The sequence below is a fragment of the Crotalus tigris genome, unplaced genomic scaffold (assembly GCF_016545835.1).
Source record: "Crotalus tigris isolate CLP2741 ecotype Arizona unplaced genomic scaffold, ASM1654583v1 scf7180000017639.5415321, whole genome shotgun sequence".
Lineage (NCBI taxonomy): Eukaryota > Metazoa > Chordata > Lepidosauria > Squamata > Viperidae > Crotalus > Crotalus tigris.
The window spans coordinates 19,204-35,997 of record NW_024096532.1 but is presented as its reverse complement, the minus strand read 5'-3'; the positions used below and the strand labels follow the sequence as shown (position 1 = coordinate 35,997).

Below are 16,794 nucleotides of genomic sequence, written 5' to 3'. Positions count from 1 at the left end.
GGATGCACAAATGGGGCAGGCAGGGGAAGGCTGCAGCCCATGGGTTGATCATCCTGACCTACAAGAAGAGGCAGGACTGAGCTATTCAACCAGAAAGAGCTTTGCATGTCATAAACAGCACCCAGAATCATTGGGAACCATTGAAGACATTGAATTAGAGTAACAAGAAAATTGTTTTACAGCAGTGGTTCTCAACCTTTTTAATGCCGCGACCCCCAACCAGTCGTAAGTCGAGGACTACCCAACCGGTTGTAAATCGAGGACTTTCCCTGCCTGGGAGCACCGCACATGCATGGTGCCGCCCCCTGTGCTGGCCGAGGCATAGCTGGCAAGGGGCAGCGACGGCACAGGGCGACCACCAGCTGGGCCACCAACTGGCCCAGCCCAAGGGAGGTAAGGCACCCACCAGGCCCCACGCGCACCAGCAACCGTCCCTGCGCCTGCCGGCCTCCCACCTCCCACCCTGGCCCTCTTTTACTTACATTTTTAGTAGTTACTCAGCAGGGAGGGGTGGAAACTTCCAGACAGCTCGCCTTCGCTGCAGACAACTTACAGCACTGTTTGCAGAATGGGACTTTTGGCGGGCTCAGCAGGGCAGAGACAGCCTGGACAATTCCTATTGGCTTTTGAAAGCCAATAGAATTAGACTCTATTCAAGAGAGTCTATTCTATTGGCTTTCAAAAGCCAATAGAATAAAAGGGAGTAGCATAGCTAAGGAAAAGGGGGAAAAAATGGCAGACTGCGTTGTTTGGCGACCCCCGTGAAATGGTCATTCGACTCCAAATGGGGTCGCGACTCACAGGTTGAGAATCGCTGTTTTACAGTGAAAGCGAATAAACACAGTTACCTGCAAAGGAAATTTAAACAGCACAATCGCTGATGCTATTGGTGGGAGAAGTGACAACTTGGGAACCTCAGACAGAACTAAGATTTTAAGATTGAAGTCAAAACAATTTTTCTGGGTCTGGAAATACAATTCCAGGACTCAACAATATCTGAATCATCTCCATCTTTCCTGGCATTGGATTCAGATTGCCAAGGGGAATATCTTCCTTGCTTTCTTTAAGTTCAGCCTTGAGAAACAGGAACACAGTTAGGCAATCATTCCAGATGAATCACCTTCTTCAGTGCTTGGCAGCACAAACCACAGACCAACTTTACACTGTTTGAAAACTGCAAGTATAATCATTGCAATCCAGTTCACATTTGCTGGGAAGTCTTAGGAGAAGAAAGACAGAAAGCTGCATGTTTAGTATGGAGATCACTTTCAACCACAGACATCACATCAAGACAATTAGTACCTTCTATGTGACATCTGGCTTGCATTTTTCTGCTATCATGTGAGTGATGAGTAGAGAGAGAAAGAAAAAAACATTTTAAATTCAACTACAGTTGAATTTACGGTATTATTTTTTCCCCCGCTTAATAGCGGCCCAATTCTTGGAGACTGCCTGGACAATTCATGTAGAATAGGTTTGCCAGAAGCGGTTTGCCATTGCTTTCTTCCTTGAGCTGAGAGAAAGTGACTGGCTCAAAATCACCCAGTTGGCTTTGTGCCCAAGGCAGAACTAGAACTCAGTCTCATGTTTCTAGCCTGATGCCTTAGCCACTACATACCAAACTGCCTCTCATGTGCTGTATGGGATTCTATCTCAAATCATGCTGTCAAAGTGAAAAATATTTGTCATTGGAATCAGTTTGAATGAAGAACACTCCTAATACTAAATATTAAAATTCATTTAATACATTAAACATAGAAGAATTTCATTATCACCACTTTGTATAAAATTAAGCATTTTTATGTTTATCATGTTTAACGTTATCTTTAAAAAAATTCCAGTTTATTGCATTTGACAGGCTTTCTATCCACTGTTCACAATAGTTCATATCAATGGAGCCTATAACTTTTTTTTTTAATCATCCTGTATTTCTGTATTTCAAGGACCTCAAGGTAGGATACAAGCTGCATACACCCATTTCCCCCTTGATTCTTACAGCAATCCTTGAAAAAGATGTGGTGTTTCACATTACATTAAGCCAAAAATATACAATATGTTTTAGGCCAAGTATGGTTCTTTCAATGGTGGAGCAGAACCTACACTCCTAAATAGAAGACCAGGTCCATTATTACATTCGATTAAGTTTCACATAAATATAACTACAAGAAACTACAGCTCAGCTTATGCACTATTATGTTAAGCCATTGTGGTTTAATCAAGGTTTATTGGGTAAATCACAATTAGTTGGTGTTAACCCATGCAAAGATATTAAGCGACATCTACAGTAAGCTAAACCACAATCTGTGAACCAGCCAGTGACTAGATCTAGATTACCCAATAGATTTGTATGGCTAAGTATAGATGTTAAGCCAAATCCCTCCCTTAGATTGTAAATTAAACTAGTCTTTACAGAGGAAATTTGGCCTGGTTGAGCCTCATGGACAATTTTCACTCAGCCTGGAAAAGGCACAAAGCTAAATCTCAAGAAATTTGACCTTTCAGTCTATTATCTAATTTTCTGAGGGCCTGAGGCAGGCAATGCAGAACTGAGACAGTATGGTTTTGATATTGGCCTTGGTGTTCACCAGAGCACTCTCATCACTTCTCATGGGAATGGTTTGGGTGGAAAACCACTTATCCCAGCTAATTATTTAATGAACATCTTGAGGGTGCCCCATCGAAGAGCTTTTTCTCTGACAAGATTTAACCCGTACCACCTCTGCTAACAGAAAGAAGATACAATAAAACCACAGCATAAAGCTAATCAACTGGGAGATACCTGTTGTATTTTCCTGCATTGACAGGCAGCCTTAGGACCATAGTAACACATGTAAAACTGATCTATTAAGCAAGCTCCCCTTTTTCTGACTGATGTTGCTTTTAGTATCTAGGAAGGTAACCAATCTCTCTGCAATTGCTATTACTATGAGGAAATCAATAGTTTAACCTTCTCACCTGCTGATAGTGATTGTCCTATGTTTTATTTCTCCTCTCGCTCCCCCCCCCCATATCACGTTGGGAAAGATGGAAGAGAAGAGAATCAAATACAGTGGTAATTGGTCCACTATTGGAAGGACCATGTTTGGGAAAGATAACCTGGAAAAAAATATTACTAAAAGTCAAAACTGACTAGATGGCACATAATCAATGATCAATAGTTAAGATCAATTAGTTTTTGATTTTTTAACTTTAAATATCTCTTCTTATACATTATATACTAGCTGTACCCAGCCACACATTGCTGTGGCTCAAGAAAGAAAAGAGAAAGTGCACGTTTGTAATATGTTTAATTTTACAGTGCTTGTGGGTATACAATATTTTTTGTTGTTCCATTGTGTGTACAGATATAGATTATGTCCAACAGATGGCGCTGTTTTTCAAAAAAAGCATTACCTGTTTTTCAAAAAAGCATGTTTTTACCTGTCACAGGTGTGACATCTATATAATATAGGTATATAAAAACACGCACGTATTCGAATGCAACGTTGTGTCAAAATTTCAAACCAATCGGTGAAGACCTTTCGGAGATTTAAGATTTTGAACAAATGAACATTTACATTTTTATTGATATATAGATTAGGTGCACATCTGTATCTTATTTTATTGTTGCTTTGTTTTACTTCACTTTTACTTTCTTGTATTACCTTATTTTTGGAGTTGGATTTTTTTCCTAATATCTGACCTACATAGGGTCATCCAAAATTCAGGCATGATCCTTCTCCAGAATTACTATGCCTCTCCTATCTGAGGCAGTCTGAGTCTCAGGGCTGTGTCCAATTGGATTAAATCAATAAAACATTATAATAAATATATCAGCAGTAAATCCATAAAGTTAAACAGATGGAAACTGCCTGGAAAAATTAAGATCCTGAGATAGATGCCTCCCAATCTTCCTTGAGTGAAGGAATATCATAACTAGAATAACTTCACTGAAAAAGCTTTCTTTCCTGCAATAAACATCCTCTGAAATAGGTGCCCCCTGCTCAAATCCTCATGTACAAGATAGGTTGTTTGGCTTACTGCATTATTTTCCATTACAATGTTCTCTTAAAGATGATTCATAATTTTTCATTTGGGTAGAATATGGTGGCTAGTTTTTTGAGCATATCTTGATTCGTATATGTTGTGATGTTCATCAAGGTATTGAATTAGCTGTTGTCTGGATTTGACCTCAACCCCAAATACTAGTGCTTCCTTTTAAACAACTTGAGTCTAAGAACCCGAAGGAGAATAAATCCTTAAAACCTAAAGTTTTAGATCATGCACTCCAATCACTATTTAGAATCAGATTAGCAATGGTTGTTACATTAACTAAGGACTGAAAAAAAAGTAACTACAACCAGTTGTGAGGGTGCAAATGCTTATAGAATACATTGGATTGTAATGCATATATTTTAGACTGACAAAAACCATACTGTAATTTTAAATTGCAGAGATATAAACAGTGTATTTGCTGTTTTCAGGAGAGCTACATTTGGAAAATATTTTTTTTTCCAAAGTAATCCATTAAGGCCTACCAGCAATCAAGTTCAGATTATTACTTGGACAACCATTTGTCTGAAATGATATAGGGTTTTCTGTCTGAGCAGGGGATTGGACTGGAAGACCTCCAAGGTCACTTCCAATGTTGTTATTCTGTTATTTAATCTATTATGTTATTACTGACCCAACTGCCAGTCTGTTTTTTCTCTCCTGTGGGTGGAATGAAATCTTACCTTTCACTGTGCCTTCAGCAAAAAGATTAAACATGTGGTTTTTGCTATTACAGGGGTTATTCTGAATGCTTTTTCAGTTGGTGGAATTTCAAATGTGCTTGTTGATTTCCAGCCAGATGTATATTAGAAAATGGACTGGGTATATTTTTATTGTAAAGCACTTCAAAGGGCTGGCTTTGAAAGGAAAGCAGAAGGTTAATAAATATAGCAAATAAAGGCAGCCTGGGGAGGATTCTTGCCACTGTATAATTGAAACTCAAGTATTTCTTTATTCACATTTAGAACAGGATAGAAATTAGATTGGTTGTTCAAAAATAAAGGCCGTATTCCCCACAATACACTAAGCCACAAACTAGACCACTACTCTAATTTGGGGTGGAAAATCTGCTTCCATCTTTTCATTGCAGATTGCTGACATCTACAACGCCATTCCTACCTTTCGAGGGGAAAACCTCTGAAGACCGCAGTGCTGCAATCGGTAAAATTACCCTATATCCTCCCCCAAAGGAAAACATCCTATAGCACCCAGCATTGCCTCTTCGCTTTTCTTCGCTTTTCCTTGATGGAACCTAAAAAAAATCTTACAAACCCAGGCAACATATTTAGCAGGACTTTGCAGCGATCCGGATTCAAGACGCAGAAAGGCGAACCTGCTGCAACTTCTTCCATCACACATTTGATGGAAGGAGCAGTCAACAGGTGCGACAGGCATCACTCCCGAATTGTCGTTCTGTTTTCCAAGTTGGATCGCTGCATAGTTCTAGCACTTAGCGCCCGGTTCAGTGGGTCTTGCGTAATCAGAAACCTGGCTTAAGTGGATCGTGGCTAAGTTAACCAGGGAACTCGTGCCGTGCACCACTTTCCATTCCCATTTCGGGATTCGAACCCAGGATTTGGACGGAGGGAAAGCATCTCTTAAAAGCTCTTAAAATGCAGATGCGCAGCATCAAGAAGAGGATTGGAGGCGCGCTGAGCCAAAAGGCGGGGCCCAATGGGAGTCAAGCGCGCGCGAGCCCGAGGGTGGGACCTCATCGTGGTGTGGAATGTTTTGGGCGCGGCGCTTCCGGGTTGGGCTCCTGACATTTCTATCCAATCCAGACGCGCCGCGGCCCGCACAGCTCCAGTAGGCAACGCGGACGCATGCGCTGTTTGAAGCAGCTCCAGCCGCAGCTCCCGAAGAGCGCATGGGCAGTGCTTTTCTTACTGTTTCTTCAACGAACGCATGCGCGGTGTTGTCGGGCGGTGTCGGTTCCGGGTAAAGCGGGGATAGGAGCGGCTGCGGGAGCTTCTTGATTAGATCAGCCATGGCTGCAGCAGCGGCGACAGCGGCCCCGGGCGGGGCGGGAGCCGTGCCGGTGCCTGGAGTGCCAAGGCTGGGAGTGGAGACAGTAAAAGGGCAGGCATTTGACGTGGGACCACGTTATACGGACCTGCAGTACATCGGCGAGGGGGCGTACGGCATGGTCTGGTAAGCGAGCGCGAGCCCTGCAGATTGGCCCTGAACGGGAGCCATACCTAGGCGAAACGTCCGAGATTGGTCTGGCGTGCCTCTTCCTACAAACTGGCTTCGCGCGGCCACCGTACCCTCTTTTAAAAGCTTCCGCCATGTTGTTTCTTAGTTACCGAAAAGTCCTGCAAGGGTGCATGTTACTTTGCTTGATCTGGAACTTGCTTTCTTTCCCCTCCCCCTGTGCCCCAACTCCCTTAAGGGTCCCTGCCCGCCGGGCCTTTTCCTTCCGCACCCGGCCTCTTGCTCCGTTCCGTTGCAGGGCGCGTTGCAGAGGCTTGCTGTCAAATCTGGCTTCTAAAACCCAAACAGTCAACGCAGCCAGCCCTGCCAAGTCATTGTTGTATTCCGAGCGCCTGCCCGAAATCAGCCTTCGCAGGCTGTTATCTTCCTGTGCCAATATTTGCAGATTTCCTGTGAAAGGCTTAGGGGTGCCTTGCAGCCTGGAGTTGGTTTATTACCAATAACTGGTATACTTTTTGTACTTGTCAGTGTCGAGAGGCAAAAAAAAACAAAACCGCCAACACTTTTCTTTTCTCTCTGGGTGCAGCAGGTTCAGTAAAACAGCCTGATGAACTTTATTTAGTTCCATAAATCACAGAGCCCCACCCCCACCATTTCTTTAAAGTGTTGGCAAGCCTGTTATCTCTCCAATAAATCTTTATGCATTATGGTTACTAAGCTGCACAGCAGCCCCCACCAGGTGTCAACCTCAACCAGTGTCTGGCCTGTTTAGATCACTATCTGTTCAGGGCAGATCTATTTTCACCAATTATGCTAAGTGTCATATAGATACTAATTGATCTAATTATAATACCTGCTGGCTTCTATGTTCTGTTCAGCATTTGGTTTACATTAAAGCTAGGCTATAGTAGGCAGCACTGTCTTGAGTGCTGCACTGTTGCTACGATGATTCTCAACATGTTTGCTGAAATATTCCAAACAGCCATTTGTTTAACATCAGTAACTTGAGTCTCGTATCAGACTTTCCATATTCTGTAATAGTCCATTTTTTATTGCTCATAATATGATCTGTGTAGGTTTGGAACTAATGTACTTTGTATTAATCAGAGCAACACACATACATCCCCAAGTGTTTCTGTGGTAGAATGTGTATTTGATGGTGATAATTGTATTTGCATGATATACTTATCAAATAACCCAGTTTTCTAGATTTACAAAACCTATCTGCTGTTGAGATCTCAGAGGTTTCACTTCTGTTCCGTAACCTTGGCAACAGCCAGCTCTTTCTCAGATCATAATAGTTGTTGTCCCACATTGGTATAATGTGTTATTAGTGTTTTCTCATTCCTTCCTTTGCTCTTTTGTCCAAAAATAAAAAATATTCAAGCATTCTAATGGATTATCTTGTGTATAGAATGTTTCTTCTTGTTGTGAATTTCTAGAGGGATCCTCCTCTATTGGAGAGTGAAATGATTTATCAGTTTTTATAGTAAAAGATTATAGAGTCACTTGTCTGAGATGGGCAGCTGTAGCAATTAAGTAAAAATATATTGAGGACTCTGGTATGCATTTGCCTTTGTTTCTGAACAGCTCGGCATATGATCACGTCAACAAGATCCGAGCTGCGATCAAAAAGATCAGTCCTTTTGAGCACCAGACATACTGCCAACGCACACTGCGAGAGATCAAGATACTTCTGCGCTTCAAGCATGAAAATGTCATTGGCATTAATGACATTCTTCGTGCACCTACCATTGATCAGATGCGTGATGTGTATCCTTGCAAACCATCTTGTGTCTTTTCATGTGTGGAAGGAGGTCTGTTTGGAGAAAGGTGTATGCACAGAGAAAATGTTCTATAATAATCTATTCAATCTTATTCTGGTCCATTTTTAATGAAATGCACTGCTTAGAAGCTTTAGCTCCTTCTGAATACAATGATGTAAAATAGGGTATGATTATGCCAGCATCTGGCTGGCTTCCATTTGCCTCCTGGCATGGCACCAGGTATTGCTTTCTTAATAATTGGACTTATGAAACGATTATCTCTTATTCTCTTATGTCCTCTAAAATTAAGAATGCTGTTTTAGTCACATCCCTTTATTTTTATACAGCAGCTAGTAAAGCGATGATGATCTACTTTATACAGGAGATGAATTGAACATGGTGTGAATCTGGCTTCAGTTATTTTTTTCTGGTTTTAATTGAGCTATTAAAAGCAAATTCAATTTGTGGCCACTGTTATCATTTATCTGACCATTTGTAGAGATGCTGCCTTCTTTGCAGGAAGTTACTTTCCTTGACAGCTTCCCTTCCTTCCCCTTTCCTGGTGGAGAGGGGTATTATTTGTCTTTTTTCAGATATATAGTTCAGGATTTGATGGAGACAGATCTCTATAAGCTTCTGAAGACCCAGCAGCTCAGCAACGACCATATCTGCTACTTTCTCTATCAGATTCTTCGAGGGCTGAAATACATTCACTCTGCCAATGTGCTTCATAGGGATTTGAAGCCCAGCAATCTTCTCATCAACACCACATGTGACCTGAAGGTGGCATTCTAAATCTTTTGCTAGGCCTTCTGTACTTGCCAACAATCTCTTCCCTGCTTCATTCTGCAGTGCAATTAATTCTCCATTTATTTGGGGGTTGCCACTCCATGGTTCTCTCTCTTCTTACAGATCTGTGATTTTGGCTTAGCCCGAATTGCTGATCCAGACCACGATCACACAGGATTCTTAACAGAGTATGTTGCCACTCGCTGGTATCGAGCTCCTGAAATCATGCTTAATTCCAAGGTAAGTTAAGCAAAATGAATAGAACATGTTAGCCAGAACACCTAAAAAGCGCATTTGTTATGTCTCCAGTTTAGTTGAGCGTGAAGTTTCCCAGCATCTCAAAAAAAGAAAAGGTAACCCCTTGCGTAGCCATAAAGGCAACATGATTAACTTGTAGCACAATTCCAAAACCAGATCATCCTGGTAAATGGATATTTATAAAGTTTCAATGTTCAGTGGAACCACAATATCACATGTCTTATATTTTCTTTCACTTGTACAAATTACCACAGCAATTCTAGCATACCTATCCCACACAGAGGCCTAACTGAAGGATGCTAGTATGAGGAAGACTGATGCATAGACTAGGCTGCAGAAGCTTAATGTTTTCCTGAAAAGGTTTCCTTTGCTGGGTCCGCAGTTTAAGCTGCCTCTCTTACATTAAACTGAAAAGTTTATTTATTAGGAAGGAAACACATCCATGTCAATAAAAAGATGACTATGCATGGCCTGGTAGCAGCTGAGAGCAGAGTGGGATCAGTCAGAAATCCTCAGCTTCTATTTCTGTGTCTTCTCCCCCTTCCCAGGGCTACACTAAGTCCATTGATATATGGTCAGTGGGTTGCATCTTGGCTGAGATGCTGTCAAATCGACCTATCTTTCCTGGCAAGCACTATCTGGACCAGCTGAACCACATCCTGGGTAAGAGGGAAGGCGACTCAGCAAAGCCTTTGACGGGGTAGCCTAGGAAAAAGACTTGTTCTGAGCAACCTCTTGAATCAGCTGTGTAACAGATTTTACCTTTCTCCTGTTGCATAAGGCCTCCCCATTATAACTTTAATGCCCATTTCTCCTCTAGGGCTTGCAATATCCTAGATATGCAATGGCTCTCTCTCCACTCATCTCTACAGGTATTTTGGGTTCCCCATCTCAGGATGACCTGAACTGCATCATCAACACGAAGGCGCGCAATTATCTCCAGTCATTGCCTCAAAAGCCCAAAGTCCCTTGGGCTAAACTGTTCCCAAAGGCTGATCCCACAGGTAAGGGAGAAAGAAGGCTGAAAATGCACAGCTTCGTCCTTTGGCATGTTTGGCTCTTTGTTGATAAATCAATCATCAGCCACTGGCTGACAGGCCAGAATTCTTCAGCCATTTGTAGCTTGGTAGGCACTGTTAATGTTCCATCGAAACCAATGTTCTGACATCAGTTTTTTTTTTAATTGCACACTTTAGATATGGAGGAGCCCATCTGTATGATCTGTTAATAAACTTCCCACTGTTACTTTATTTAAAAGTTAAATTTCTATATCCTCAACTGTAAAATTTTCACCTAGCCACCCATCCATAGTAGGGCCCAGTTTGGGCAAAGACATTTGTACACTTCGTCATTTAGAAACTGGCTGTCCTTTTTAATGTAGTTAGAGATCTTTATGCAAAAACTGAATGGTGTGAAAATTTAGTTGCCTAAAACAGCACACATGGTACAGTATAGGCAGAATGGCTCCATGTCTTCTTTCATTTAGGCCAGAGGTGGGGAACTATGGCCTAAATGGCTGGCTCAGGAATTCTGGGAGTTGAAGTCCACAAGTCATAAAAGGGCCATTGTTCCCCACCCCAGATGTAGGCTGTTACGTTCCAATAAGGATTAGCAAGAAAATGAACTCTTATCATTTAAGCAGCCTGTGCTGAAATGTGCATTCTCTATAACTCAGGGCAGGAAGACTGACTTCCTTTCTCTTTTAAGTTGTACCTCACCATTCGCAAAAACACATTCTAGATCAGCCTTCTTCAATACATAATGTTTAAATGTATATACTACAGTCAGCATCATTCCCAGCTTTCAGTGGAAGATACATGCTGAAGGGGTAAGAGAAAAATATGCAAAGTACCTTAAACTAATTCTAAAAGCTTTTAGAAGTTCTCTTATGTGACATTGATGTATAGTTTTTCAAATACAGCTGGTTCGCAGAGCAGCTTAATCTGTAACAGAAGCAGGCAATTTTTTTGTGGTTGAAGGATACAGGGTATGTGGTGGTGGTGAAGTAATGTTACTGGAAGAGGGCCAAAAGTTTGGTTCCTTTTTTTGGACAAAATGTTGCGTTAAACCTCAGAGATCAAATGATTTTGCTTTGGCGATAGAAGGGGATTCTAAGTAGACTAGGAGTGCCCTGACATTCAACCTTATTTACATTATACTATTATATGATACATAGTAACATTATTACATATTAGACAGTATGTTGTATTTATTTATTAAACTTATTTGTTGCTTATCTTGCCTAGAAGTGATTCAAGGAAGCTTAGAATCATAAAAAATAAGATTAAACTTTAAAATGTTAAAACTCTAAATATTAACATTACAATTGATTTAAAATTCACCAGATGGCAAGGAAAGGAGCAAGATGCACAAGGGGAGGAGGTGGGGTCTTAGTTTGTTTATTTATTTATTTATGTGACTTATATACCGCTTTAAGTGCAAGCACTCTCTAAGCGGTATACACCAGTAAGCAATGTATATATATATATATTTACATTGCCCTCAACAATCTGGGTCCTCATTTTACCTACCTCGGAAGGATGGAAGGCTGAGTCAACCTTGAGCCGGTGAGATTTGAACTGCTGACCTGCTGAACACAGTCAGCTAAAGTGGCCTGCAGTACTGCACTCTAACTCGGCTCATAGTTCATTAACCATCTCCAGAATCACACACACACACACACAAAAAAAAAAAAAAAAAAGCTTCAGTACAAGGTCTCCTGTTTATGTTATCCTTTCAGAGGACAAAAATACAAGAAATTATAGGTGGTAAATAACACTGGTGTATAGAAACTTACTTTCATGTGATTCACCCTGTTTCTGTTGCCCAATTCCGTATGTCTTCCCTGAAATCATTTCTTTCCAGCAGACATCAGTTTTCAAAACCTCTTTATCTTTTATTGTCTGTTCTGGCCATCATTTGTTAATCCAGCTTTTATGTAAATGTCTTTCCCAGTCAGACATGAGGCAGCACCGTCAGTACAAAGTGGAAAATATTGGTGTAAAGATCCTGCTAGACTTATTTATTTCCTAAATAAGAGTTAAGATAAATAGACTTAGGGATCTGAATAGACTGTGAATAACCAGGAAAGTTAACTTTAACTTCTATTAGAGATGTAATCATTGTACATATGAATTCAGGATGCTATAGTAAAATGAAAAACTTCAAATTATAAAAAAAAAGATTAAAGAGAAAAGTATCAGTATTTGCCACATGTAAGAATATTTCTAGCTAGGCTTGCACTACCTTTTAGTTCTGGATTGTCTCATTTCAAAAATTGAATTAACAGCTGGAGAAGACAACAAAATTGGTTAAGGGTGGGGGGCTAGGAAAAGATTGGAGTTCTTGAGGAAGAAAAGTGAGTTGAGGAAGATGATCTTTGAATTGAGGTGAATTGATTTTTTTGATACAGTGCTCTGATTTGCAGATAGTAGATTAAATTAGCAACAAAGATTTTGAACAAAGAAGTGGAAGATCTGTTTCACATAAAATTATAATTTATATGTGATTTATGGCCACATAAGAAGAGATGAGAAGTATTGGTCAGTAACTTCAATCATTTTGAAAGCAAGTAAAACATAATTTATAGTAACTGTGATAACTATGTTTCTACTCATAGGGGTGGCCACTGTTTAAATCAGGGGTAATCAACCTTGGCTCTTTTATGATTCGTGGACTTCAACTCCCAGAATTCCTGAGCCAGCCATGCTGAGGGGAAAAGGAGAGGTTTCCAAGCTGAGCCATGGTGGCTCAGGAATTCTGGGAGTTGAAGTCCACGAGTCATAAAAGAGCCAAGGTTGACTACTCCTGGTTTAAATCAATGTTTTTCAGTCTTGGCATCTTTAAGATGCCTGGACCAACTCCCAGCATGTTGGCTAGGGAATTCTGGGAGTTGAAGTCCACACATTTTAAGTTGCCAAGTTTGAAAAACACAGGCTGTCATCCACTTCGGAGGCACTCTGCTTTTGTTTTGTGGGAGAGTTGTGTGCTTTACAGAGGGTGCTGGCTCAGATTCCTGGTCTGAATCAGCAGGGCTTTTCTTTTGGGGAGGACAAGCCCTCCCACTCAGTCTCCAGACCATCTGCTTGCTGAGACAGATGATCTCAGAAACCAAATGTTTCCTGCATTGCTCTCTGCTACCACTGGGGGGTATATTGCAACCGTCCCTTTCCTAAACAAAATGGAATCTTCTTGTTGGCATGTGTTGTCCAGCAGCTGATCCTGCATCCTTTCACTTTTTTATCTCTTTCAGCTCTGGACCTGCTGGATAAAATGTTGACCTTTAACCCCAATAAGCGTATTACAGTGGAGGAGTCTTTGGCGCACCCTTACCTCGAGCAGTACTACGACCCCTCAGATGAGGTGCGGGTTTTCTTGGAAGAGAGTCGTTCTTTTAAAACAGGAGTCTTCAAACTTGGCCCTTTTATGACTTGCCTGCCTGAGGAATTCTGGGAGTTGGTCCACAAGTCATAAAAGGGCCAAGTTTGAAGACCTCTGTTTTAAAAGGATGACTGGGGAAGGGGGCAGAAAGTCATGGCCTTAATGTGACTGGGAAGCAGAATTTCTACATTGTTTTTTTTCTCTCTCTTTACCCCACACTAGCCAGTTGCTGAGGAACCGTTCAGGTTCGATATGGAGCTGGATGACTTGCCCAAAGAAAAGCTGAAAGAACTGATATTTGAAGAAACTGCACGATTCCAGCCTGCCTATCAAGGGCCCTGAGAGCCTGTTCAGGTCAGTGGCAGGTATAGCTGTTCATCTTCAAGGGTGGTTAATTTAGCCCCCTCCCTCAGAAAATCCTTCAACCTGGGAGGTAACCTATGAGTCCTATCCCGATCATGACATTGTAAATCTGAGGAGGGTTTTTTTCAAGCAAGGCACCATTCCCAGAGCCCTTTGCCTCGGAAGAATCAATTTGCCGATTTTACTCTTGAAACAAGTGGGATAAACAGCAGCCCTGTTCAAAAAGATCAGCAGATGCCCTGGTATCCCCATGGGCTTATTTATTTATTAAATTTATATGCTGTCCATCTTGCCCTCTGGTGACTCTTTGGGGGCTTACAACAAATAAAAATAGTATAAAACATAAGAAAAATATTAAAATGATAGATATTAATATTAAAATTAAGAAAGGTAGCTAAGGAAGGAGGCAAAATACAAACAGGGTGGAGCTGGAATCTTCTCTCTGTCCACTACCCGCCTTGAGTCTGGAATGCCCCCATCTGCCTCACATCAATCCGCAGGGCCAGGTTTTAAGGCCCTTCTGGAAGGCTAAGTTGGGGACTGATCTTATCTCAGAGAGTTTGATGTTCCAGAGGGTGTTAAGCCACAGCTCTTCTCCTGGGCCGATAATCCTTTATGGCAAGAGAAAAGAGCTGTTTATGATACATCTGTGTTTTATAACATATTGATATTCAGTGATGAAATGTGGCTATAACTTAATGTACAAGAAACCATAGATAACTGAGCTGTGGTCAAGGCCTCCCAGGCACCAGCAGGTGAATCTTCATGCGATCCCTTCCTCTTTCAGGTCGCTGCTTCACCGGGAGATGATTCGGGACTGTACCCAGCTCCCCCTTTGGAATGTTGAGGGGAGCACAAGATTCAGGGGTACCAACTCCAGGGTGCCCCTGTAGACTTGCTGTACAACTGCGCTTTGCTACGTGGCTGTGAACCCTGGTAACCCATCTCTGGACCTCCTTAATGTGATGTGTTGGAGTGAGACCCTGGTGCCCAGGTTGGGGAAGGGGGGGCTGCTCCCTCCGTACTGGAGGGAAAAGAAAACAGTCTCCCATCCCTTTATCCCTTTTCAAAGTAACGAAAAGGGTGTCATCTCCTTTTTTGGCATTTTACTGTCTTTGTTAATGAGTTAATAAACTAATCCTATTTTAGCAGGGCCATTTTCTGATCCCTTGGGCATTATTAGCAAGGGCAACTGAAATCAAATCCTGGTTCCTGGACAAACCCTTTGTATCTTCTGTAATCCTCTGAACCCCACTACATTTTGAAAACTGGGAGCAAAATCTTAAACTCTCTGACTACCCAGCTTTTCTGCCACACACCTTAAGAATCCAGGAGCCTTGATTCCTTCCTGCAGAAATAGAGGGCATGTCTGTGCTGGTGTTTTATCAACTGATTTATGCCACTTTTGAAACACCTGAAATGCACATCCGACCTTGGTGGGTCATTTTAAGGAACTTCTGAAATGCAAAGCAAGGAAAGATCCTGTGATGAGGGGGAAAAAGTGTCTGGTCTGAGAGTGACAAAATATCTTTCCCTCCGTTTCTAATTGTTGTGTAAGAAACCGTGAAGATGAAAAGGAAGTCCTTACATTTCTTCTGCTTCCTCAACCTAGAGACTTAAGATTTTTCATTGTCTGCCTTCCTTCTCCGCCCTTGCATTTAATAAATTGGGTGAGTGTGCGTATGTGTGTAAACCGCTGCATACCTTGAGAAATCAGCCGGCCTCTGCAATGGCACAGCACTTTGTCTTCTTGCTGCTACGAACTAACATGGCTGCCCGCTCCATTCCTTTCTCAATATTTTTAAATGCCGATTTTTGACTCCCTCTTCATGAAAAGCAAAGACCCTTAAGGAGTGGAACTTAACAGTTTGGGACAAGTGTGAATGGAAAAGTCACTGATCACAGCTCTGTTTTCTAAAGGGATAGTCCTGCTGCCCCAAAACCACCAGACTGTACCAGGTAGAAAGTTTTGTGGGTTTTTTTGAGAAATTCAGGGCGTTGTGTGGGTGTTCACTGTCATGAGTGGAAATGAACCACTACCCCCTTGAAAGTTAGCTTTTGCAGGAAAACTGCTGCTCAGATGGCCCCATCTGTCCCCTCCCATGTGTGCCATTTTTCAGTAACAATTTGGACGGTTGTTTTTCCTGAAAATTCCAGTTCTCAAAGATGAGAAATGCTCTAAGCAGAACAATGGGATTTGGGATGTGGTTTTTTGTTTGTTTGTTTGTTTGTTTTGTTTTGTTTCCCTTAACTTTCCACTTGAATGAAGGAGAAGCTTCTGTGTTCAGACAGCATTGCCTGCTTGTCCTAGCTGTGATGATATGCAGTGAGCTTTCTTCCTAGGGTGTGTTGCCATTTGAAGGAACTTGCATTAAAGGGAATTAATGCTTCTCCATCCTTCTCTGCTTTGGATTGTATAAAGACCTAAAATAAATCATTCCTTTATTCCTTCAGTGGCTGTTACGTCTTAATTTGGGGGTTGGGAGGAACAGATTGTTAAATTAGAGCCCCTTTTTAAAAAGCAGTTACAATGTCAATAACCTGAGTAGGCATCATATTTCAGAGATCAGGGTGAATACAGGTAGTCCTTGACTTATGAGCACAATTGAGCCCAAAATTTCCATTACTAAGCAAGATGGTTGTTAAATGAGTTTTTTCCCATTTTACAACCTTTCCTGTCACAGTTGTCATATGAACCACTACAGTTATTAAGTTAGTAACACGGTTGTAAATGAATCTGGCTTCCCCATTGACTTTGCTTGTCAGAAGATCCCAAAAGATGATCACATGACTCTGGGACACTGCCACCATCGTAAATATATGCCAGTTGCCAGGCGTCCAAATTTTGATCACGTGATCGTGGGGATGCTGCTACAATCGGAAGAGTGAAAAATGATCATATATCACTTTTTTTCAGTGCTGTGTAACTTTGACTGGTTACTGAACAAAAAGCTGTAAGCCGGTTGCCTATACAAAGAAGGTGCTACAGATAATCTCGTGGCAATTGTGAGCACACCTCAGAGGAATGTTGTCAACCTAGCTGTGTATTTTT

At 41.5% G+C, this 16,794-nt stretch overlaps 1 protein-coding gene across 1 annotated transcript; it reads left to right on the top strand.

Moving 5' to 3' along the window:
* Window positions 1–5,925: 5,925 nt before the first annotated feature.
* Window positions 5,926–16,195, top strand: LOC120304407 (mitogen-activated protein kinase 1-like). Its single transcript, XM_039334905.1, has 9 exons — window positions 5,926–6,183; window positions 7,777–7,959; window positions 8,546–8,735; window positions 8,865–8,981; window positions 9,548–9,662; window positions 9,872–10,003; window positions 13,252–13,361; window positions 13,602–13,733; window positions 14,530–16,195. Exons 1-8 carry the CDS (start codon window positions 6,020–6,022, stop codon window positions 13,719–13,721), a joined length of 1,131 nt encoding a protein of 376 aa, XP_039190839.1. The 5' UTR covers window positions 5,926–6,019; the 3' UTR covers window positions 13,722–13,733; window positions 14,530–16,195.
* Window positions 16,196–16,794: the final 599 nt, after the last annotated feature.